The sequence below is a fragment of the Orcinus orca genome, chromosome 12 (genome assembly GCF_937001465.1).
Source record: "Orcinus orca chromosome 12, mOrcOrc1.1, whole genome shotgun sequence".
Classification (NCBI taxonomy): domain Eukaryota; kingdom Metazoa; phylum Chordata; class Mammalia; order Artiodactyla; family Delphinidae; genus Orcinus; species Orcinus orca.
The window spans coordinates 8,511,666-8,538,312 of record NC_064570.1 but is presented as its reverse complement, the minus strand read 5'-3'; the positions used below and the strand labels follow the sequence as shown (position 1 = coordinate 8,538,312).

At 45.2% G+C, this 26,647-nt stretch overlaps 1 protein-coding gene across 5 annotated transcripts in view; it reads right to left on the bottom strand.

Annotated features, from left to right (window-relative positions):
• The window catches only part of EZR (ezrin), a 164,266-nt gene that overhangs the window by 25,576 nt on the left and 112,043 nt on the right, over positions 1 to 26,647 (bottom strand). For 2 of the 5 annotated variants that reach the window (XM_049695457.1, XM_049695458.1), the window contains exon 2: positions 22,519 to 22,605. In XM_049695457.1, coding sequence (XP_049551414.1) covers positions 22,519 to 22,530 — 12 coding nt within the window. In that variant the 5' untranslated portion in view covers positions 22,531 to 22,605. Of the gene's footprint in view, positions 1 to 22,518; positions 22,606 to 23,320; positions 23,340 to 23,460; positions 23,479 to 23,563; positions 24,260 to 26,647 lie in introns of those variants that run through there. The other 3 variants (XM_004278889.3, XM_049695456.1, XM_049695455.1) reach the window with 3 other exon arrangements.

Genomic DNA, 26,647 nt, shown 5'->3' with positions numbered 1-26,647 from the left:
CCTGCCAGCAATAATTTAAAGAAATCACAAAATGGCTGCTCTCTCAATTACGGTTCCAAGGGCACATGAGAGAGATGTGAGAAGCAGCCCCAAAGTCAAATGTTCTGTAACAAACGCAGCTCCAAATTAAATTACACTCATAAGCCCACAATGACTGTCACACTCGAAACTGAAGTGGAGGGACGCGGGGCTGACAAGTGCTGGGCCTCAGATACGCTCTTCTTTCTCTGTTACCTACTGATTCAGAAACTGAACCACCAAACAGTGTGTACCGAATGCCACTACCCTGGTTAAGGTGCATATAAGAGACCAGAGGTTCACGAGTAGGAGATTTCAGACTCTAACGCCTACATCTCGATCACCTCTAAATTTGAGGACCAAGAAAAAAATGTCACCTCTGGAAACCAATGCTAATAATTAACATAAAAAAGTGATCGTCACACTACTTTTAACCATTTTGCAAACTCATTAACAGGAATTTAGAAAAAAACTATTTTAAGGTTCTGAGCTGGTTCATATTTGACTCAAAGTTCACACAACTCTTTGAAAAAGCAAAGAACCCGCAAAATGAATACTTTGCTGAGATTAGATGTAACAAGCCAGTAGTATGTAGAAAGTGAACTTTCTTAAAAATTAAGTGGATTGGGAAGGTCTGCGCAACCCACAAAAACTGCACCTCCCATCAGAGGCACTTAAAATGACCATCAGGGCTTCCCTGGTGGCGCACTGGTTAAGAATCCGCCTGCCAATGCAGGGGACACGGGTTCGAGCCCTGGTCCGGGAAGATCCCATATGCCATGGAGCAACTAAGCCCATGGGCCACAACTACTGAACCTGCGCTCTAGAGTCTGAGAGCCACAACTACTGAGCCCACGTGCCGCCAACTACTGAAGCCCGTGCTCCGCAATAAGAGAAGCCACCGCAATGAAAAAAGGCCACGCACCGCAATGAAGAGTAGCCCTCGCTCGCCGCAACTACAGAAAAGCCCGCGTGCAGCAACAAAGACCCAACACAGCCAAAAATAAGCAAAAAAAAAAAAAAAAAAAAAAAAAAATGACCATCAGCAGCTCCAGTGAGACATTCCGCCAAGCTTCACTTGCTCTGGTCTTTCCAGGAACTTCCTTCCCTGAGCTGCAACACCCAGGCAATCCTGCAGTCTGGTGTATGGCCGCAAACAAAGGGGTCAAGCCAGCGATCAGGCTAAGCTCTTCGGGCTGCAGTCACAGGCACGGCTGGGACCAGTGTCGGGAGGCAGACAGCCTTCCCCTCCGCTGTGCCCACCAGCCCCGTCGGAAAGAGCAACGCCCAGCTCTGATCTGGTGAGGCACCAAAATGTTCATTTTCAGACACCCCCTAAAATTACAAAAGCAAGGTAATTTTAATCAATATATGTGTATCTCATTTACAGTGCATGGTCTACAATCTTGAGACCAAGGTTGAGACGGGAGAACTCGTGAAAGCTAAACACTCGAATGAACAGCACGTTAATGATCTCCAGCCAAGCTGCCCTGCAGGATTGGGCGCGTGTCCCTTGACTAGTCGTCACCCTACTCGCGTCTCTCATGGGGTCGGGGGTGAAATGCTATTCTGGGCCAGCACGAGTGTTCCTTCTGCGAGACTACCTCAAGGACTGCAGGATGTTTAGCATCCCCGAGCCCACCCACTAAACACCAGGCATCCCCAGTCCTCTAAAAGTACCCCCAACACACACACGCACCCCAAAATGCCCTCTGGATACAGGGGATGCTCCTACCCTGAGGATCGCAGCACAGCACTGCCTTAATCAGCAGCATGTTAAGCTGGTCCATGTTTAGAAAGACTATTAAGATTCTTTTAAACTTTACGGATCTGTAATAATGTACTGAGATACAGCATAAACTTTCATCAAAGTTTAAGATGGAACATTTCCTCAGACGACAGGACCATTTATATTCATGTTTTGGTCCACTTAGCCAGGGGCTTTAGAAGAAATCAGGCTTTGGCATATTAAGGAAACATACCTAAATCCCAACTCTCCTTTTTATTATCCTGTTAGGTTTCCTTGGTAATCAATTGGGTTTTTTTGTTTTGTTTTTTTTACAATATGTGGTTTTAATTATTTATTTATTTATGGCTGTGTTGGGTCTTCGTTTCTGTGCGAGGGCTTTCTCTAGTTGCGGCAAGCGGGGGCCACTCTTCATCGCGGTGCACGGGCCTCTCACTAGGGCCTCTCACTATCGCGGCCTCTCTTGTTGCGAAGCACAGGCTCCAGACGCACAGGCTCAGCAGTTGTGGCTCACGGGCCTAGTTGCTCCGCAGCATGTGGGATCCTCCCAGACCAGGGCTCGAACCCGTGTCCCCTGCATTGGCAGGCAGATTCTCAACCACTGCGCCACCAGGGAAGCCCCTCAATTGTTTTTAGGGAACTCAATGTGTACCTGGAAAAAGCTAGCACTCGTGTTTGCAGTGGTGCCACAGAAATAAAGTGGGATGACATGGTTGTGCATGATAAATGTGAGAATGGTCCCATGAAAAGCTGGAGGTCCAGGGTAAAACGTATCACCACACAAACCCAAACCACATGCAAAGGCTGGAGAAAAGCACATGGTTTGCAATTTTTATTGTCTTCGTATTTCCCCCTAGATCACACACTTTTCTCAAAGGCAATATTCTCTGAAGGCAGCAAAAATCACATAGTAACGTGCGGTACAGGTGTGTACAGTATGCAGTTAGTCATTTAAAATCTACCCACCAAAAGGGCAATGTTTATGCCAGGCTGGTCAAAATACTGAAACCCTTTCTAACATTCTGCTCTGTTTGGTGGGGGCAGTGGTGATAAAAGTTTAATTCTGCCCATGTACCCCAACCCATTACGTACACACAGAGAGCCATGTGGTTGGTGTAGATGATAATTTAGTAATTCATGTCTCTCCTCCAAATGCTACTCCTTTTGAAGCTATGGCACAAAGCTGTAGTTACAGTTCCAAAATGTTAGAATCTAAAAGGAACCAGACATAATCATAGTCCACTATTTATAATGGAAATTCATAAGTTTCAGTATGAGAGTTACATTAGCACTCTACGGATTTAAAATAACAAGTTTTTTTTTTAAAAAAACCCAGCTATATACTGGGTCAGAATTTTAGAGTAAGATAATGTATCCTAGACACAAAACTTAGTATTGAAGGTGTCTGAACCCCTTGAGGAAAATGAGGTTTTTAATGAGTATTTGTGTGTTTTTCACACTGACCATATTCAGCAGAAAAATCTTTCTTCTTTTTTGCCTCTGATAGTAGCCAGCTTAGCAGGAGTTTTCATTTCAATAAGAGAGGTAGGTTTCTGATCTATTACTAAAATATCAGTATATGCAAGAGACAAATGCCTAAAAACAAAAATAGCAATGAATTTCGTCTTATTTCTAAAACAAGAACTAATGAAACTAGCCAGTAAAGCTTCTTAAATTTAAGCAAAACACCAGGCACTTTTTTTTTTTCATGAATATAATGACTGGTGTTTCACAGGTATTTGCACCAGGCCACTTAACTATATAATGCGTATCTCGTTTAATATCAGGATTCAACACATAAACCTACCTACCTTTGCCTTAGTTAATGAAGATGATGAATACCTAATTGTAATACTCCCTAATTTCCTTCTGCTTAATAATCTACCCTTTTAAAAATGCTATTTGCTATTCTCATTATGGGTTAGCTCAGCTCAAAACTACCATCAACAGGCTGAGGAACCATAATAGCTTTCACCTTCTGCTCCCAGCCCACTGCAGCAGGTCGGCACCGTGCATGCCTTCGAGGCACCAATCAGTGCCTCCTGGGGGGGGGGGGGGGCCTGCCGCTTACGACTTAAATAGGTGGCCCTCAAATAGATGCCACACACCCCAGTCCTTCAGGACTAACCATTAGAATCCCCAGAGCAGCTTCTCAAACACCTGAGTTTCTGGGCCTCAACCCAAGAACCTGTATTTTTTAAAAGCCACTCAAATGATTTTGAGGACCAGCCAGATTCACTGACCCCTGGAACAGTGGGCGAGAGCCTGGGAGCCCTGAGGCCCCATGGCACGGTGACCTGTGAAGGTCTTCCTCCCTGGGGCCTCAGCTCTCTGATCTGCAAAGAGAGGGTCTGGGTTAGATGACCTGAGTCCTTTCCAGCTCTGAAATGCTCGGTCTAAAGTCCAAAGGCCCAAGGTGAGATGCAATCGGAGCTAGAGCTGTGCACATGCAGAGGGAATGGGAAGGTTCATGAGAAAATAAGTAACTACGTGCCACTATTACGAGCCGGCTGGGAGGCTGTTTTCATGGACAAAGGAAAAGCTCACACCTGTTTTCACATTTCCAAGGACAGGGATGTAACTCTCTAACCACACGATAGTACAGGTTTTATTGCTCCAATGCAACTGACAGCTCTTTTTCCAATAAAAAAGGGAATTAAAGGTGTTAAACCCCAAGCTGTTTTTTAAAAATATAAGTTCAATAACAATTCACCCTATTAAAATCAAATAAATCCACCGTCCCCGCTTTGCTGGGCAATCACGGGACACAGGCCTGACAGCAGGCGGTGGGCAGGATCGCCTCCGGGCCTAGCCCCAGTCTGAAGGAGGCACTCCCAGCTCCTTTATAAAATGGAAATGACTCTATCTGTAAGGGATCTTCTAACATTCTGTAGCTTAATTATAGGAGTGGCTTCTGACACCATCCAAATCAGTGGCTGTGTAGTTTCTGCAAAATTATCTGAATTTAAAGAGAGAGGGACAAAGCATGGGGGGTGTGAAGGCAGTATTTTCAGGTCACACAGGTTAAGGTTCTCTATTTCTTTTTTTTTCTTTCTTTCTTTAACTGAAAGGCTCTGAGAGTCTTTGCTGTATTAATGCAAATTGTGAAATTCCAAGATGGTGCCTCAGTCTAGGTCTCCCAGATTCTTCTGCCTACAGGTTCTTTCCCATGGAATATCCCAAAGGACCAGTATTTTTCAGAATACACTTTGGAAGAACATGATTTTTGAGTCTTCTCGGTTTCATTTGATCAAATTGGTATCTAAAATACCTTCTAAATGTCTGAGAGATGTAGAAAAGATACTGAGTTGACAATAAAATACTGTATTTTACTTCTAACCCATGTATGATTGCTGAATTTTTGGCTGTCAAATTATCTCACTCATTTTCCTCATTTTGGTAAATAAATCTAGTCCTGCAGTTTTTCCTTTGAGAAATGTCTACTTCTTCCTGAACTACTTTAAACTTCGTGTAAGAAAACCTCCCGCCCCCATCACACTGTTTACAGAATAAATTCACACCATACTAAACACCAAGGCAGGAGGGAAAAGTTCAAGACCAGTTCTTCCACAAACTTTACAGACAAGCAGCCGTTTTACATCTTCTTAGACTAACCAGTTTAGGTCATTTTAGTAGCCAGGACACTGCAGGGGGAATAAAAGTTTGCAGTGATTTTCCTATGTACGCGGAATCAGGAAAACCATGAAAGGGAAATTCAAAGAGTAACGTCTGAATGTTTGAATTGCAGGCAGTGGATTCAGTGATGACAGATTAATCCCTGTATTATCACACCTGCATTTACTCAAAAATTAGTCTGAGTAGAACTATCTAAGCACCGCCAGGATTACACTGAGAGCTTGACCTTTCGCGGTCATTTAAAGTGGCCGTGCTGTTTCCCAACATTCCAGCCTCTTCTGCAGGTGCCACTTCAGCAACTTCTGCAGCTTTCAAATATCTGGGTAAGACCTTTCAAATACTTCGAGAGGCTCTGACAGGAAGTAGTATGGTAAACTTTCTCCCACAAATGGGGGAAGAAACGCAGGGGAGTATGATGAGGAAAAATTCTCACAACTGAAATGAATTATAAAACCTTCTTCAGATGCTACTTGGTTCACTTAATTGAATAATTAGAGACACTGTATTTTGATTTTCATCATTGAGTCATTACTCTTTACAGCACCTTGTTGAAATACAACTTACATCCCATAAAATTCACCCATTTTAAAATATGCAACTGAGTGGCCTTTAGCAACTTCACAGTTATGCAACCAATCCCACTATCTAATTTTAGAACATTTCATCACCGCAAAAAGAAACCCCATGCCCACTGGCAGTCACTCCCATAACTCCTTCCCCCCAACCCTGGCAACCAAGAATCTACTTTGTGTCTCCACAGATTTCCCTATTTTGGACATTTCATAGAAACAGAATCATACACTATGTGGGCTTTGGTGACTTGCTTCTGTCACTTAACATGTTTTCAAGATTTATCCAGGTTGCAGCATGTATCAGCCCTTCATTCCTTTTTTTTTTTTACTGCCAAGTAATATTCCACCATCTGGATATCTCACTTTGTCTCTACATACATTCATTGCTGATGGACCTTTGGGTTGAGGATCTTACTGTTCTCTGTGTTGCTTTAGTGATTATAAATATGAAACAGCTGGAAAACAAGTCATTTGAACTAGACTATGGTCAATTTGGTATTCAAATTGATAAGAAAACAATTTTAGGGGCAAACGAAGATGAAAGAAAATGAATTTTTTAAAACTAAAATTCAACTTCAGTTCACTGTTTCATTTAAGTTGTGAGTAAAAATACGCTACGTTCTCAGGAAGAAGGTGCCACAGCTGCTAAACAAACCGCTGTGACCACAGCAGGAAACACGTCTCCTCCAGGTGCACACTCGAGCTCCCCTGAGGCCAGCAGTCATTCCAGCCGCAGGAACTGTAGTCAGCCCCTTCCCTTAACAAACCAGGAGCCAGCTCGGGGCAGAGGGGAGAGCCCAGGCTCTTGTAAATTTTGAGCAGCAAACTGAGTCTTGTTTCACATTTAACTCCAATTGGTGCCGAACTCGTCATCGCCCAGCACCCAATTAAAGTACCAAAAACAATTTTTTTTACCGGAACACTACCTTTGAATTTCGCTTTCTTGGACGAACATTAACCCCTCCAGAGCCCTGCTCACTGCGGCAATACCAGACAGGCTTCATGAAGGCTGATGTCTGTTAGCAAGTGCACAGGAAGCATGGCCAGCCACATCTCATATGCTACTCTCCCCAGGCCCTCAGTGCTCCTCAAACTTGAACACACAAAGGAATTACCTGGAGAGCTTGTTGAAACAGTTTCCTGGGCCCCAGGCCCAGAGATTCTGACTCAGGAGGTTGGGATGGGCCCATCCATCTTCAGCTCCTCCCATCTCATAAGCAAGGCCACACCCACACAGACCCTGCCCTCAGGGAAAGAGGCTAGGCTAGGATCCTGAACAAGCAAACGGCCACAACGCCTTCTGGCAAGATTAACGTATGCACTGCTACTATTTATACTCCATTATGTGAAAATACCTTTACTAGACTTTCGTTCAGTACTAGACCTAAACTCGCAGACAGGTTTTTCTTAATGAAACTGTATCTCTACAGAGGGATGCCAATTTTTGTACTCTCTTTGGATCCTGATCTCCTTATCTTTAAGATAAAAATCAGTCTCATGAACATACTGCAGCTCAATAAATCACAGCATTAGCGATGACACACAGTGGTCATTTACAAATAATAATCACCCTCTGTAAAACATTACCAGTAACTCAGCAAACCTTAATCAGCTTAATGTAGAAATGCAGACCTGTGAATTTAGCCAATTTAGAAGGCAAAGTTGGAAAGCCCCAAAGGCAATGGATTTTTTGTTTTTTAGCTCTTCTCTGTCCCTATCACTAACCCTTTACAGGCTGTCACGGTCATGGCTAATAGAGATAAGTTTGTTTCTATCTATTAAAATGTTTGTCTTAGTTAAATGTGCAACACTGCTCCCAGTAACACTGTTTATATAAACAACAAAATTCTATAAAAGTAGTTGCCATTAAAAATCCAATGACCATAGTTTACCTCGTTAGTTTCTAATAAGCACGCTGTTCTTTAGAAGTGTCCAACTTCTAAAGTGGACACTTTAGTGTGTCCACTTTAAAGTGTCCTTTCTATTCAAGAAAGGCAGCTGAGAAAACACCCTGTTGTACACCATTCTTTTAAGCATGGAGAGGTCAAAATAAAAACCAATGTCAAAATATTAAACACTATACAGAGAGAAGACAAGTAAAATAGAAATGTGGTTCTTAAAACACAACCTTTCATTAACTGGAGTCAAGTCCGTAGTAACCTGATACTGACTGTACTGGCAGACATCAACTCTGCTGTCAGTCAGGAGGGAGGCATCGGTCTTTCTAAAATGCTGCCAACAACAGCAGTATCCACATGTCACCGGGTGCCTGAAGGCAAGCTGGCCTCAAAGTTAGAAACTTCAGGGGTACATGCGTAAGCTCGAGCTCTTAACACCAGACTTCTTGAGGTTTACTGACCTTCAGAGAAGATGTGAATAACAGTATATCTTACTAATAACGCTATGGCAAACCTAACCACCAACGGATAATAACTTTTTAAAATTAGTCCTTTTTTTTGCGGTACGCAGGCCTCCCACTGTCGTGGCCTCTCCCGTTGCGGGGCACAGGCTCCGGACGCGCAGGCTCAGCGGCCATGGCTCACGGGCCCAGCCGCTCCGCGGCACGTGGGATCTTCCCGGACCGGGGCATGAACCCGCGTCCCCTGCATCGGCAGGCGAACTCTCAACCACTGCGCCACCAGGGAAGCCCTAGTCTTCTTTTTTGAGGTTAAAGAAGAAACTGAGTGAAGGTGAAGAAAATGGCTTGTTAGGCTTAGGAAAAATTATCAAATGCCAAAGAAAACTGGCCATCTAGCTCCACAAATCTTGCAAAAAGTCTACGGAATTAATCAGAACACAAAGTGCCAGGCGATGCAGTAAGAATTCTGCGCACCACCATTTTGTCTGTAGCACAGCCAACCAAGACAGATGGGCAGCACAGACACAAACTCATATTCTAATCAAGTATTCATATAACTGTACGATACCAGGATAATAAATACACCAGCCTTTTATTGCCTAGTAATAGGAATAATAAAACCATCGAATGTTAGGGCTGACAAGAGTCCACTCGAGACAATTCCTAAGGAGGTCGAAGTGCTGGCCCGCAGTTCCTGTTATCCGCACTTCCCAGGAGTCACGGACCGGTGCTATGCCCAGGGCTACGCAGTCTGGAAAGTCACCGAGAAGTGGGGGGGGGGGGGGGGGGGGGCGGGCAGTGCCTGTGTCGGCCGCTCCCAGCCTCCCTCCCGCTGTCCATCTCAGAGCTCCAGATACTCCAACCCCTGTGGCTGTGGTCGCTCCCCCAGCAGGAAAATTCAAGCTCTGCGACGTGCGGACTGATGCTCACAGTTGATGAGAATAACTCCCAATTCCCTGTAGGTGCTATCTATCAAGAAAGTGAATTAACCTACCACAACCGAGTGCCTCAGGTGAGGTCGTGGACCTTCGGGAGTCCAACAATCCTGCCCTCCCCGCCCACTCCTTCTCCACCAGGTGTGAAAAAGCAGCCATGGATTAGTGTCCGCCCAGCTGCTAATCACTAATGAAAAGTAAGGTCATTACTACAGAGTTCAGTGTCAAACGAGCCAAACTGACTCTTATAAACCACAGAGCTGTAAGCAGTTTCTTAGCTCACGTCTTCCGAGAATCACAACGCCCTAGGGTAGGCACTTCATTTTACAGAGAATTCAGTACCACTTTAAGGAGTACTGAGGATAACTTAAAGGTAACCATGAAAACCAACACTACACACCCCTCATCTCCTTTTCCAAGCTGCTCTCCTCCGCCACCATTAGGCTAAGCTTACAGTGTAAAAGCGAAGTCCTTAATACGCTGTGGACAATGACAGGGCAGAGTGAAACATGAAAGCCGGGCCTCGGAATTTCCCAACAACTTCTGTTTCGGGTATCTACGCTACGTTATACTGTATACCCTGTTTTTATGTTATATACGTGTATATGTTCTAGGTAGAAGAATTAAAAAAGGGAGGAGGGGTAACTGTTTCGTAGGGTGACTCTAAATGGGTATTGCTTGGTGAGAGGTAAAAAGTTATCCTAGTCTGACTACCTTCTTTTAAAGGCTGAGAAACTGCGGCCTGGAAAGGCTTATGCAATTTCCTTACCTACTAAAACTGTTTATATTTGTATAGCTCTTACATGTTAGTCCTAAAGTTGTATCTTTCAATGTAAGTCAATGACTTTAAACTTTTGAATTGAAAAGTTTGTATTTTCAAACTCCAGGGTGAAAATTATGTGAAGTATATATACAGACAGATATAGATAGGAAGAGCTCAGATCCACTAATATCCATCGCATAATTTCGAGAACATGAAATGAACTCCCAAGTCTTTCTAAACAGCTCCTTTTGCCTCTGAAAGTAAGCCACTTCCTGCCCCCAGACCCACTTCCTGTCAGCCAAGCCTGCTTAGCAATACAAAAAGTGAACAAACCAGTCCTGTCTGTACTCAATATAACTAGAGAAAAATCATGACCTTAGAGCTGGAAGGGAACTTTCTGAACAGTCCCACTAAAAAGAGGGTCACAGTTCCCTCCTCTACTGTAAAACCGGGGTTTGGGAAACAGCTTGTGCTAAGCCCTCCCCACTGTTCACCAGGCTAAGGCACTAATTTTGGAAGGAGGAAATGGAAGGCAGTAAGAAACCGCTTTCCAAGCACCTGACAAAATGAAAGGACTGTCATTCTCACCCAAGTTCCAAATCCGTGCTGCAGGGTAACACTGGTGGGGATTTCCTTACCTGCTAATGGCATGTAAAAATAATATTCCTGATACCTATTGGCTGTCGATTTTTAAGATCTTTTTTGGGGAGTGTCTGTAAGTAGGAACTGATTTCTTCTACACGGGGAATGACATACACCCTGTGTGTAAATTTAAACTAGGACACTTGGACACCACTTTCCACAGGAAGGGGTAAATACATAATCAGAGAATGTTACATTCTGCAAAAGAAACTGTTCCTTTCTAGAAACACAAATAATCATTATCCCTCTCTCCTCTTCCCGCCCCAAGGGAGGCAAAATAAATGATCGTTCAAGGTCACTTTATCTAACAAGCTGCTGAAGTCTCCATTCTGTAGTATGTCATTTCAGTTTTACTAGGTGTGTCATACATATTTCAGCACCAATTTAGTTCACTGAAAAGTGAGGTTAATTATATCCACAAACTTAGGATCCCATAAAAGACGCAAAGGAAGGGACAGGGCCAAGAGGGCTAGCACGTGGTACGATGGATTTTAATTCCAGGCTCGTAAAACATAGAAAATTAAAGGCCTACAGACTAAACCTCATTCCATCTGGAGTGGACTGTTTTCTTTGTAAATTTAGAAGTCTGTGAAGAGTTTTCTAATCTGATGGGAGGAAAGCCTATGGAAGAATGAAAGTGTCAAAACAACATAATTCCTTTGCTAACCTGCTGTTTTAGGGAAGGGCATATAAAATAAGCCATACTTAAACCTGCGCCATTTCTGAAATAAATCTTTGCCCCTAGTTAAGATCACATGTGCCGTAATATTTTGCAGTATTAAAGAACATTTCTCCTATAAGGAGCTTAGATAAGATATATCTGAACTTGACTAAAAAGTCTTTACTTTTGCTATCTATCAAAAATAGAGAGTAAGACCCCAATAGTTTTATTTTTTAAAAGTCCAAGCTAAATCAGCCAGCTAACAAAATCTGCTCGAATAAGCCACTTCAACTGAATTTATGCTTTTTTAAACCACTCTCTGAAATTATGCGAAGTTTAAAAAAAAAAGACCTCTTCAATTCGTACTCTGTCCCAATCAAGCATGCTACATCCCGAGTGGGCTCAGAATTACGCACCTAATTCCCTGATTGGGAGTAATGCTCTCGCCCACCTCGCCCCTGCAGCTCACGGGCTGCTGCATTTACTCAGGGTCTCAGCCCCTCACAGCCTGCCCCCATCCCCAGTCCCAGCACTGACTGCATACTCATCTCTTAAAACGGCTGCATACAATTCCACTAAGTAATGCCCCACACTTGAGTGTGCTCACTTCCAATTTTCAGCTTTGAGAATGCTGCTATTGAGACAATGACCTATTTCTAGTTGGGTCACCCCCTCCCCCATCAAAAAAAAAATCGTGGGAATACAGAGCCGTATTGGAACTAGCCGGGAACAAACAGTTCTGTGCGTTTCCAAGTCGACTGCAATTCTGACTAGAGCTCTCCTTTAATAAAAGGTGTGTGGAGGGCGAGAGGGCCCAGGTGGGATTAAATCAGTCCCTCATCTGATCAGAACACCAAAGGTCTAAGAACTGCGGTTCTGCTCCGGGGATCCATGGAGAACTGCTCCCTGGGACCCAGCAGCAGGCAGGGCAGGCTCCCAGGGAACCCAGACCCCAGGGGAAGGAGCGTCCCTTCCCGCTTTCTCTCTCTAGTGACTCACGGATTTGGTGATTTGAAAAGTGACAGCATCTTTCCCTTCCATACCTATAATATGCTTTTAAAAAACCACCTTTTGGGGCTTCCCTGGTGGCGCAGTGGTTGAGAGTCCGCCTGCCGATGCAGGGGACACGGGTTCGTGTCCCGGTCCGGGAAGACCCCACATGGCGCAGAGCGGCTGGGCCCGTGAGCCATGGCCGTTGAGCCTGTGCTCCACAATGGGAGAGGCCACAACAGTGAGAGGCCCGTGTACCGCAAAACAAAACAAAAAAACCCAAAAAAACCCCAAAAAAACCCCCACCTTTTTATTTTGAAAAATTCGAAACATTCACAAAAGCAGAGAGAACAGTGCGACGAGCTGGCGTGTGCTCTGCATCCACCTGCGACACGGCTACTTCTCTTCCAGCGTTCTTGACTCATTTACTCCTTCTACCACTTAAAACATTTTTTTTTTTCTGGCACATTTTAAGACCATTGTGTATCATTTCACTTGTAAAAACTTTGGTATGTAGCCCTAATGGACTTTAAATATGAATATATTTTAAGCTTACACACACACATATATATAAGCATACACATATATAAAACCACCACACCACTATCATAGCCAACATAATTAAAAACTATTCCTTAATATTTAAACTTTAGTCAATAGTCAACTGCTCCCCATTGCCTCAAAACTCTCTTTTTACAGTTGATTTGTAAATCATATAATGCCCTTTGGAGCTTTGTCATCCCATTATATTTCCAAACTGCCCTGTTTGGCCACTTTCTTAATAAACATCAAGTTTCCCCCACCTTATCTCCCCATCTAAGTCCCACTTAAGTGTCTCACCCAAATAGCAATGTATTATGTAAGCAGATACTTGAACGCCCAAGAAACAACATCCGTAATTATGTAACCAAGGCAATGAAACATCTCAACAAGGATACTAGGCTAACATACATATTACATTTTCACAAATAAAGAGGTGGTTCCAGTTTAAAATTTGTCCTAAGCTTTTACCAAGTGATCTGTGATTCAATTTGCTCTTTAAAAATGTAAGGAACGGGCTTCCCTGGTGGCGCAGTGGTTGAGAGTCCGCCTGCCGATGCAGGGGACGCGGGTTCGTGCCCCGGTCCGGGAAGATCCCACATAACGCGGAGCGGCTGGGCCCGTGAGCCATGGCCGCTGAGCCTGCGCGTCCGGAGCCTGTGCTCCGCAACGGGAGGGGCCACAGCAGTGAGAGGTCTGCGTACCGCAAAAAAAAAAAAAAAAATGTAAGGAACAAGGGTAACAGGAGAGGCCACACAGTGAGAGGCCCGCGTACCGCAAAAAAAAAAAAAGTAAGGAATAAGACTGGATATCCTTCTAAGACTTATTTTATTAAAAAAACCTATAGATGCAATAATTGTACAATAGGCAAAATATTATTCAAAAAGTATAAATTTCACCAAACCACATGCTTGAGAAATGATGGAAGAATCCAAGCAGGTATGGCAAATGACGACATACTTATCACCAAACCTAGGTGAAAACAGGTCCTTGGAGAAATATCACCTTGGTTCGTGGTGCAATGTCAAGTGATTTACCAAAAAACAAACAAAAATATGTCACGCTCTGCCCATTCCTAAGTCACTCTGCCCAACGGTTTCAACTCTTCACGCAACAAGAGTCAGTGGAAAGAACAAAACTACCTGTACCTCTTGGCAAAGCCGGGATGAGAACTGACCTCAGCTCCCACCACTCCCTGACAGCAGGTATTTGTCTTCTCCACTACAGTGCGGGCGTCTTGAAAGCAGGTACTGCTCCCCTTTTGTGCACCAATGTATCCCCAGGACCTAAAAAACCTGGCTGGCGCACAGTAGGTACTCTACTTGTTGAATGAACAAAGGAATTTTATGGAGGGATGTGGGAGCAGGAGAAAGGGGAGGCCCAATCTATTGCATTATTAGTCTAAGTCAGAAAAAAAAAATGCCCATCATGAGGTATGAAAGCTTTTAATCGGATTAGAATTCAGTAGTTACAAGTGGAGTTGGCCACCTTTACTCTGTCCTCTGTGCCAGGCAGGTCCTCGGATCCTGCTTCCCAGATGAGGAAGCAGGGCTCAGGGAGGTTGGGATGCTTGCCCGAGGTCGCCCACTCAGAGGCAGGCCTGTTCACCTGCTCGCTCATCCTCCTTCCCTGTATTTATCTGCCAATAAAGCAAGCATTTAAAGTTTGTTCTAGAAGCAGATAATGATGCTTTCTCTTCCCCCAAAGCACTTGGCTTCTCACTTTGTGGCCAGGAAAGATAGAAAGCAAAGAAACAAGTATCTGTCACTGTTCAGGGTAGAAATAAGTTGAAGTAAATAAAGCAGCAAGGGGTAGACAGGGAGGGGCTCTACCAACCGGGGATCAAATTATAAAACTATCTACACTCAAACTTTCAGACACAGACAATAGTTAATTTTAAACGATCAGTGATAAAAACACAACTCATTCATCTAACATTCTCTTTCCAACTCAAACATCAGGTACAAATTGCTTTCTTTTAGCATATGCCAGAAACCTGTCATCACACAATAGCTTAGCAAACGGGACACAAGACGCTACCACCTTCTCCATAGAAACAAGACCCGCAGAACAGCAGCCTTGTTTAAAACATGACCTCAGCCCCAGCCATGCCTGCTCCTTGGTGACAGCACTCACAGTACACGTCCAGGCTCAGGCCTGTGACACACTGGACACAGACGAACAGAACAGGTTCTTCGTACTTTAGCAAAAAATTTTTAAAAATTGGAACCAATGGGGTGGATCCGCTTCCAAATATTATTAGCTTAGTCATTAAATATATACAAGGTTGTAACAAAGGCTTAACAACAATTACTTTTATCCTAAAGCAGGGGTTGGCAAATCTTTCCGGTAATGGGCCGGACAGTAAGTATTTTAGGCTTTGGGGGCCGTATTTGTCACCGGCTGCATGTTCTTGTTGTTGTTGCTTTGAAAAATCCCTTTAAATTGTAAAAAACCAATCCTAGCTAGGTAGCCCACGCAAAAACAGGCCACAGCCAGATGTGGCCTTTACCTACCCCATCCTGAAGTAAAAACAATTATTTACACTATCTGATATGACAATTTTTTTGGTCTTGACAGTTTCAAACTGATCATCTCTCAGGCAAAAACAGAAAAGAATATTAGGTTGTGGAAAGTGACTTCAAGTTTAACAGAATGGAAAGCAAAGTCTCACACTGTTTATTACAGTTTCATCCGTTATCAATAAAAGTCGGATCAAGGTCAGAAAATTTTCATTTTGCTTTTAAGGTTTGTTTTCTCAAGTATATTAGGTTAAAAAGATAATTATTATGTTAATGCACATTTCCTTTGAAACAGCATTACTGTTTATCTATAGGTGTTTAAAAGGTCTTGGAGAATGCAATGTGAATCATAATCCAAGGAAAACAGAACTGACCACTGCTGCTGCCTGAATTCGCCAGTGCCCAAAGGCAGAAGGGTAACTCCTATGCACCCCTCAACACCCACCTAAAGAATCTCACCCAGCTGGGAGGCATTCCCTGGCTCTCTAGGGTACACAATATTCTGTATCTCTATTACCACACTTACTATACTGCACTGCAATTCTTTGTTTACATATCTGACTCCCCTACTAGACTGAGAATCCCTTCAAGGCAAAAACCTATCCTATTTATTTTTATAGACCTGGCACCTAGCGCATATAATAGGGCTTCAATAAATGAGGAAGGAACCCATGTGACCTACAAGGGAATACTGACAACTAGAAGACACAGAAGACAGAGGATGAGAAGGAGATAAAGTGTTCCTTTTTACTAAATAACTCAAATGTTTCACGTTGCTGTTTCCCTTGGAAGATCTATTGACAAACTTTACCTGGTTTACAGCAACTCAGGAACTAAAGCCCTTAGCTTTAGCTACAGGTTGCACTGAAACGTTTGTAAAATATGTTTCAGGGGAAAAGAGCACACAGGAAATAAAGCTTACAGCATCTGAAGATAAATTGTTTGGATTTCATAGGTATAAGCTCTATCTCAGTTTATCTCACGTTCTCTTCACTTAAAAACTTTGTTTTTTTACTTCCATTTTACAAATGACGAAACTGAGGTTCACAGAAACTAAATGGCTTGCCAAAGTACAGGTAAATATAATAAATTAATTATGAAACTATTCTTTTTACAGCTCTTTGCATTTTTACTTAGAAAAATTATGTATATTAATTATATATTAAGTATTTCACTTTATAGTCAGAAGTCTCTAACTCACATCACAGCACAATGTTTATTTTTCTTTCTTTCTTAAAAAAAAACTACAGAAGTCTGGAATAAAATCTTTATTCTTTACATCAAAAGCCATAGATACTAAGCATGTTAGAAGGAAAATAATGCAACCTTCTGGTCTCTTCAGTAAGTATTCCATATTTAATTAATAGTGGCAGACACACAGTGTTTAAATTATATAAATATATATATATTTTAACATCTTTATTGGAGTATAATTGTTTTACAGTGTTGTATAGTGTTTAAATTAAAAACTGATTGGAGTGGTTGAAGAATCCCAAGTGTAGTTACTACTGAAATTAAATAAAATATAGAGGATAATTCAAAATGCATTCACTGATTTTGAAAAAAGACTGAATTCTACTACTTCAGATTAGAGTTGAAATGTCTAAATACTGTAAGAAAGAGGCATATTGAATCATCCAAAGAATCTCCAAATTGTCAGATTCACAGAAGTTAAAAAAAAATTAAAGAACTACGATAATTCACTAAGAATAGTGATGGTGCTTTCCTTTCCCAAACTGCAAGTACGAATAAAATTATTCAAAATGTTGTTAGAAATCACAATATTATTTAGGATGGTAACTAAACAGAGAGGCCGGCACGGAAGGCTAAGAGAAGCAAGAAAAGAAGACAAAGGAATGGGGTCTCTTTGTTCCCTGCCATTTAATAGGAAATGTTGGCCTCTTTTTCCCCTTTAGAAACAAAGAGAGCCAAAATCTGACAGCTCGCCGGTCACTGCCAAATTAAACTCTGCAGCTGGACACCTGCGGACAGAAGCTCAAATCAGAGAGATTCTCTCCTGCACCGCAGCTGGTCCTGTCTTTCTGGAGCCTGAGCCCCATCTCCTTTTTCCCACCTCGGCCGCGTTCCAGACACCAATGAGGGCACCCGTGGCGCTAGGAGCTGGGACCGCGTACCCGCCTTCATGAGACCGTGAGAGCCTTCGCCTGGATGGAGGCTCCGGAACCACACTGGGCTTCGCTGCCCACGCACGACCACCAGCATCAACCCCACCGAGAGAGAGGAATATATAAAAACTGTCCTTTTCCTATGAAATCATCAGTGCCCGAACTCTGGGGTGCATCAGAACCGTCTGGGGACCTAAAGCACAGACATCCAGTCCTCCCAGCCCTGGAGATGGGGATTCAGCAGTCCTGTGAGGGACCGGGCAGCTTAACGTCTTCAGATAATCGCGTAACCGAATGTGGGAACCCTGTAGTAAATTAATGCTAACTTTGAACTACGTGCGTCTACAGTGTGTACGTACACTCAGGAGGAACATAAGAAAGCTGCTGGGTCATTTTTAGTCTACGTGGATTTAAAAACACTATCGTTTAATAAGTCTGGTATTTGTATACATTCTGGCAGGGGGCAGCGGTTACAATAATGAAAGAAGGTGAGGAGTTCTTTCATCAATCACAGTCACAAATGTATTAACAACATGTACAAACCAAACCCTCAACCTCCCCTCCCACACCCGATCCTTTTCCAGGTTCCTTATCTCAGGGAACGGCACCACCATCCAAACACTTACACAAGCCAGACACCAGAAGGCAGCCTCGACACCGCTCTGCCCCTGCAGAGTCCTATCAAGTTCACCTCCCAGACACATGTGCTTCTCTCCACCCGCAGCCCGGCCCTGGTCCAGGCTGCCACCACCTCCCACAGCCCAGCACCTCCTGCTGACTCGGGTACGGCAGCTGCAGTGACCTTCCAAAAGGCTGATCTGATCAGGTCACCTCCTTCCAGTCAAAACCCTTCAGCGCTTCCCCGAGTTAAGCCCCCATGTAGCTGTTTCCCGTCTCGCTGCAGGGTATGTCCCCTGTCTCCCTCCTTCACCTGGAGGACGCCCCTTCACTCTTCACATCGCTCAGCACAGTCACGACATGCGTCGGGGTGCGTTCCTGACCCCCGATGAGCACTCCCCCTACGCACACGCCATCGCACACATTCAAGTTATTCTACGACTACAGTCTGTTCCTCTCACCAGACTGTAAATCCATGACGACAGGGACTGTTTCGTGTCTGCTCACCTCGGCAGCCTCGACATCCAGCACAGTAACGCAGTAAACATCTGCCGAATGAACGCGTGAACGTACAGACACACTCGCTGTGCCTTCCAGTGTGACGACAAATGACTAAGCCCAGCCAGCGCTCCTTACCGCCACACGGGAAAACCTTAGCTGCCTAACTCACCATCTGCGTGCGGTGAAGGAGGGGCACGGGGAAAACAGATCCCATGTGTGCTCCTCAACGGGGCGGGGGGATGTATTAGGATATTCAGTGAATTCTGACCATGTTAAAATATTTAGTGGAAGAGGCTAGTATTCTCAAGAGACAAGGTCATCTCAGAAACTACCTTAAGATTTTGGCATAGGGCAGAATTTTGAACACACTTTCAGAGTTTTCCTACTGAAGGGAGAAAACTTACTTTTACATTAGAAGTTTCCATATCGACACTTTAGGAATGAACAGCTAAGGCATCCACAGGTGCCACTTAAAGGCAGTTCAGGCTAAACTTCTCAGAAAACAGCTTTAAGAGAGCTTGGCCTTGAGCACAACACCCTTTTCATCCCCAAGCTTGACGGCAGTGGTTTTCCTTCCTGACGCCCCACGCCTCCTCTCTGTCACAATGAAGAAAGCGAGTATGGGGGAAAGGAAGAAGGAAGGGGAAAGGAGCCCGCTGGTCACCCTCAGCCGGACCGTGGGCAGGAGGGCTGCTCCCTGAGCCAGAGCCCTGGGCACCAAGCCCGTGCCCTTCCCCAGATGACAGGGACACACCAGGCCAAACCGGCCAGCTGGGCAGAGGGCATGGTGCCTCTGGACCTCAAACCATCCTCCTTCAAAGTCTACCCATCACACAAGAGTAGAGCCCAGAGCACCTGGGAAAAGCAATGCACCACAGCCCTGGAGTGCCGGCGGGGGGCCGCCCTGGGGGGGCGGGGATGGAGCAAGACCTCTCAGTCTGCCTGCCCATCTCTGCACCGGTGGCTTTCCTCTCAGCTGTGTCACACTTTACCTAAGCCTCTTTCCTTCCTGGATGGCTCCCAGCGGGTTTTCCAGCTCCCATTCCAGTGTTTGCCTGTGTCTGGGCTTGGGTCCCAGACTGCAAGCTCCCCAAAGACAAGATCTGTTGCAACCGTCTGTGCGATACCCTGTGCCTGGCGCCGGGGCGACAGATGCTCACTGAACGTGTGGACGTGCAATGTCTTTAACGAGTGGTGATCGCAGAAGCAGTATTAAGAGAAAACGCAGCAAGTAAATATTATTTCATTTATATAATTGTTTTACAAACAGAGTCATCCACTGACTCTGTTCAGACATACCAATCAACAACACTTTGCCTGACGAATTCAAGAGGTCTGGAGGAGACTCAAACCGTGACTATGCAGACGTAGCCATCTTTATGGTCTGCCTTCAATCCTGCTGTTAGAAATCATCATGGGAAGCCACCTAACAAAATTCTTAATCTGGGCTTAATAGGAATCAATAAACCATTTGTTCAAAGGACACATCTGTAGAGCTTGTTATTGGATGGTTCAGCTTTAACATCTAGGAGGGAGCAAAAAACAACAGTAACAAAAACTAGATCCTCTATAACAGCCTTAGAAGTGCCTATCAGCCAGTAAGCTCTTAGTGATCTCTGGAGTGGCCCTCATACGATTCACCTGGAGAAAGACTTAAGTGTATGCATCTTACAAGGCAAAATCTGCAAGACCCTCCCCCACCAAAAAAGAGTCAGGTAGAAATTTCCTATGGAAAACAGCTGTGACTCACGTAAAAGGGGCACTCACAATACCACCTGGAAATAATTGAAAATATTATACAAAATATAGTCTTTCAAAATCTTACTCTGGTTATTGGGACCCTAACATACAAAGATGTTACAAGTTAAGGATGGCTACCATCCTTCCTTAACAGTTCAACAACTATCTTCACTTTGTCGGAAGAACATTTTCCAAGTTTCTGATCCATCATAAAGGAACTTCAAAGCCAAATAAAAACACACCTGCCCTAAGAAATAAAAAGAGAGCCTTAAAAAGGAAGAGCACTCTGACACACATCACAACATGGATGAATCTTGAGGACATCATGCTAAGTGAAATGAGCCAGCCACAAGAGGACAAATGCTGTGTAGTCTCACTTATATGAGGCACCTAGGCGAGTCAACTCACAGAGACAGAAAGTAGAGGCGTGGCTGCCAGGGGCTGGAGGGAGGGGGAGATGGGAAGTTAGTGTTTAATGTGTACAGTGTTTCTCTTTGGAAAGATGAAAAGGTTCTGGAGATGGATGGTGGTGACGGGTGCACAACAATGTGAATGTACTTAATGCCACTGAACCATAACTTAAAAATAATTAAGATGGTAAACTGTATGTTAATGTAAATTTTACTACCAAAATTAAAAGACAGAAAAAGAATAAAAGAAATTACAGATCCTTATGAGAAAGAAAAATAGTGACAGGAAACAGATTTACTGACTTTTTTTCTGAGTGATATTTTAAAAGCTGAACTCTGCATCTTTTCTTTTAATGAAATAAAGAAAACTTCACCAGGAAACGTAACTGCTCTGTGTAACACAGCACAGGACTGTGCCCTGAGTAAGATGTTGTGCCTGGGTCTGTTTTATATCACAGGAATTGTAAACCCTGAATGTCACATGCCAATCGCAAATTGTAAATGAAAAGAAGAATTCTGTGTAGGAAAAAAATTTCTGCATCACGAATAAATCATCTTGATGATGTAACCTAGGCAAAAGCTCTACTGGCTTCTGAATCTTTTAGCATATTAACATAGTAATTTATTTAACCTAACAGTAAAGTAAAACTTTATTAATAAAGAACTCCTTTTAGAGAATCTAAAATTTAACAGTAGAAAAAACACATAAGCACTGACTACAGAACGAACTCTTTTGAAAAAACAAGAAATAAATCCCACATGTATTTTATTGCAATTTTTCATGAATCCAGATATTCTCTCCACCGTGATTCAAAACTCCAAAATCTTCTCCCCAATATCTAGCCACCAGTTCACCTGTGTTAAAGCTGGTAGAACAGATGCAACTCTAAAAGAAACGCTGGTCACAAAGAACCTGCCTCGTTCCCACAACTTAAATGAAAGCCTTATATAAAAGCCCAGCCTGGCCACAATCTACCCGAGATGGCAACATAATCAGAGGCAGGGGGACAGAGATGGGCGCACAGCAGCTCTCCAGTCAGCTGACGTTTACGATATGCACCGGCAGTGCAGGACTAGAGGGCCCAGGAGCCTCCTAATCAAACTCCAGGGCTACCTTCCTTCATCTGCAATTCAAATTCATTACTAAACCTCTTTCAGATAGGAATCCTGCTGCCACCAGCACATTCCCGGGTTAACAGAGCACAGCTTCACGGGCCTGTCGTAAAATGGACTGGAACGAAGCTGCCCCCAGAAGGACAGCGTCTTCTCTGCCGGATGCCCTTTAAAGCGCCAAAGGAAGAGCTGGGGTGCAGCTGGCTCCAGACCCTCGAAGGGAGTTGGCGTGCTCCGTCGGAAGCCACCTGACTCTCCCTGCGATTTAGACGACTTTTCTTTTTAAGAAACTTCCAAGTTGCATTAGAATACAGATTTTAAACAGATCGAAACCGCGTAAAAGGGGATTCTAATTTTTATAAAAGACCCAAACCACTGGGGGCGGGGCGGGGGCTCGCAAACAAGACTGTAGAGAGAAAAGCATCATAATCTTGTTTTCTCCAGGAGTTCCACAAAGGACCAACTAATAACAAAGAGAGGAGACAATTGACTACTCCTGTCCTCTCGTCCGTTTAGAAAAGAGCTCTATTCTACAAAAAAAACTGCCCCAACACCTCGCCCAGGTAACTCCACTTGAAAATAAAGCCCGAAGCATCCGACCCCGCCCAGAAACTGGGTTACTTACTGGTTTCGGCATTTTCGGTTCCTGATGGGTCTTTCTCAGTCTCCTGGAAACACACTCTCCAGCAGCAGCTGAAACGGTTTTCCCGACCTAGAGGCAGAGGAAACCCCTTTAGAGCGCCCAGCAGCCCTCCTCTGGCTCCCGCCGCCGCCCCGAGACTCGGCGCCCACCCCGCGCTGCTGCTTAAGAACCGGCCGGGCGGGCGCCGGGATGAGTCACCGCCCAACCTGCAATTACGGCGGGCCGGGCGGGCGGGACCTGCGCGGAGGGGCCGCGGGGGACCGCGGGGCGAGGGGCGGGCACCCGGCGGGGAGGGGGCCGGGTGGGCGGGGCGGGGAGCGCGGAGCCTGGGCGGCGGGGGAGGGGACCTCGGCGCAGGGCGCGCAAGCAGGCGGGGAAGCCGGCGGCGAAGGGGCACGGGGCCGCTGGGCCGGGAGGGGACCGGGGCGGGGGGCGCCGGGGCGGGGGGCGCCGGGGCGGGGGGCGCCGGGGCGGGGGTCCCCCGAGGTATTCTTCGGGGCTTTCGGGAAACCAGACTGGAGCCCGTAAGACTGCAAGTTTCACTTTGTGAAGCAATTGTTTGCCCCAGGGCTGAAACCGCAACCGTCAAACCTTTGAGAAACACTTTTAAAAAACTGTCCCCGCCCGGGAGCGGCGAGGGCCGCCCGGCCGGGCGAGGAGGGAGGGGGCGCACCCACGCAGACCGGGCTTCGCTAGCATTTGGGAGAGGAACCCGAGGGGACAGAGCAGAAAGAGGAAGGTGGCGGAGCCACCGGGGCGGCCACGCGCGCAGGTTCAGCTTCACCTGCCGTGTGTTTGGGCCGCAGGGAGAACCGCGTGGTCGGGACTCCACCGGCCCAAGACCCCAGAAGCCGGCGGCGGAGCGAGCCCGGCTCCCGTCGGGACCACCGGTCCCGGGCTCGCGCGCCGGCCGCCCCGCCGCACCTGTCGTCGAGTTCCGGCCACTGTCCCCTCCGCGGAGCGCGCGGCGCGAACCCCCCGGCCCGGCCCCCCAGCCTGTCGACCCCGGAACGCGCGGCTGGCTCACCCGCGGCTCCCGCACAGGACGGCTTCGCTCCCCGCTGTCTGTGCGTCGGTGCAGTGCGCCCGCGCAGTGCGCCCGCAGCCCGCGCTCCCGAGAGTCGCCGGCGGGGCGGGGCCCCGGGGCGGCGCCCCTCACCGCCCCGCCCGCTCGCTCGCTTGCCCGCCCGCCTGACCTGCGAGGTGCGGCTCGCGGGCAAGATGGCTGCGGCCGGCCTCCGCGCCTGGGGGCACTCCCCTCCTTCCCGGGCCCCGCCCTCCCGGCGCCCCCGAGGGCCGCGGAGACCCGGGGAGGGGCACCCTCCGCCTCCCCCCGCTCCTCCCCCCCCACACCCCACTTTCGTAAAGACCTCTCCCGCTTCGCTGCCCTTCCCCTTGCCCTTGGAGAAGAACTTCGCCGAGTTCGACTCAGCTCCCGACGGTAGATGTAAAGTGTGAGATTGTTCCGTAGTGGACAGAGGAAGAGCAAGAAAATGTAAATTAGCCTGGAGGAGCCGGCCGGCGGCCACCGAGGAGGTGCTGGGCCGTTTGGGGTCGGCCTGTCCCGTGGTCGGGTCATTTTGTTGTCCTTGCCCCGGGACCGAGACGGGCTTCTGAGAACCTGGGACCTGGCCGCTGTGTCTCCGCGCACGTGGCCGCCTCCGCGCTCGGATTCGGCGGAGAACACAAGCATTAGAAGGCGCTCCATCGCCGAACGCTCTTGGTTAAGGGACACACTTGTGTACTCTTCTGAGTTTCACTAGCACAAAGCTTATTGGAAAAGAAATCTCCATAGGGAGAAATTCTAGGAATTATTTTAAATATATATATTTTTTGTAAATGCTTCTCAAGAGGAATTACACACACACACACACACACACACACACACACACACACACGGACTTTGGTGGCCAGTGGGATTTGTTGTGCAGTGATTAAGAGAGCTAGCTCTAGAGCAGTGGTTCTCAAAGCATGCTTCCCAGACTAGCAGTAACAACATCACCTGGTAACTTGCAGAAATGGAAATTCACAGGTACTGCCCGGAGACCTACGGAATCAGAAACTCTGGGGCTGGGGCCCAGCAGTCGGAAAGGTGAAAGGCTAAGGGTTGAGACCGGAGAGTTTCCTGAATTCCTTTCCTGGACTCACCACTAACTCCCTGTTTGAGTTGAGTGAGTTATTCAACTCCTTGGTGAGTGAAGAGTTGTTTACCACTTTCACATCTGTAAAGTGGCATAATTATGGTACCTATTTCATAGGGTTGTTCTGAGGATTTAAGGAGTCACTACATCTAAGATGCCTAGAACAGCGCCTGGCACATAGTAAGCACTCAACTCTATCCTGGTACTGAGAGCAACTAGTGACTGGGCAAAGCACCAAACTCTAAGACTCAGTTTCCCTCTTTGTAGAATAGAGATACTAGTAGCACCCACTACATGGGCTTGAAGGGATTAAATAAGACAATGTATGCAGAGTGTTTAGCACCATTCTGGCCTCCTAGTAATGCCTAACCTGTCATTGGGACGGACTACTTCTGGGGTACTCCTTGTCTCCTGTGACCCCCTCCTAGCTGCAGGTGAGTAGGGAGTATTTCAGAAGTCCAGGTGAGTAGGGAGGCCTTTTTTGAGATTTGGTTCTCTACTTGGGCAAGTCTGTTCCCTCTGGAAAACTGACTTTCTATTTTAAAGTGAAAATGTAAAGGGAACTGCATGAGGAAGGAAACTATGAAAGATATTTAAACTACAGTGATAAAGGTTCAGGTTGGATATGTCATTCCTAGCACACTCTATCTCCACCTCTTATCATTGCCTGGAGCCTTGTTAGCTGTTTTTGGTCCCCAACTCTACTGATAGGATATGACTGTAATCTAATTTTTTATCTCATCCAGTTTATAGTATATTGTTTTAACTGGATGTTTGAAATAACAGTAGCCCAAGACCTTCTGGAGCATTTCTGCACTTTTACCCTTCAGGGGAATGCTAAAAGATGAACTGGCCTGTGGCAGTGTCATAAAAATGAAAAGATCACAGGTTTCAGAAGCATACAGACCTAAGTTTGCGTCCTGGTTCCAGCACTTACAAGCTGGTCACTTTGGGAAAGTCTCTTAACCTGACTGAACTCCCACCTCTCCATCTATAGACTGGAGATAATAATGTATATTTCATGGTGTTCTTCTGCCACTGAATTGTATAATGTGAGCATTCAACTAACTCAAATGCAACTTCTAGGTATAACTTTCTTGCATAAGTTAAAATAGTACATTGTAAATCAACTATATTTCAATTTTTAAAAAAGTCTACAAATAATAAATGCTGGAGAGGGTGTGGAGAAAAAGGAACCCTCCTACACTGTTGGTGGGAATGTACATTGGTACAACCACTATGGAGAACAGTATGGAGGTTCCTTAAAAAACTAAAAATAGAACTACCATATGACCCAGCAATCCCACTCCTGGGCATATATCCAGAGAAAACTGTAATTCTAAAAGATACATGCACCCCCGTGTTCATTGTAGCACTATTTACAACAGCCAAGACGTGGAAGCAACCTAAATGTCCATCGACAGATGAATGGATAAAGAAGATGTGGCACATATATATATATATAATATTACTACATATTACTATATATTCTGTATATATGGAATATATATATAATGGCCTATTACTAAGCCATAAAGAAAAGAATGAAATAATGCCATTTTCAGCAACATGGATGGACCTAGAGATGATCATACTAAGTGAAGTAAGCTAGACAAATATCATACGTTATCGCTTATATGTGGAATCTTAAAAAAGAAAGATGCAAATGAACTTATTTCTAAAACAGAAAGAGACTCACAGACATAGAAAACAAACTTATGGTTACCAAAGGGGAAAGGGAGGTGGGGGGAGGGATAAATTAGGAGGTATATATATATATATATATATATATATGAAACTGAATCACTGTGCTGTCCACCTGAAACTAACACAATACTGTAAATCAACTATACTTCAATAAAAAAAAGAATATACAGAGAGGCAAGGAATGATTACAAAAGAGAATGGCCACTACAGAAATCGGAAAATTATATTAATAAACTTAATTAACTAATAAAAGTAAAATAGTA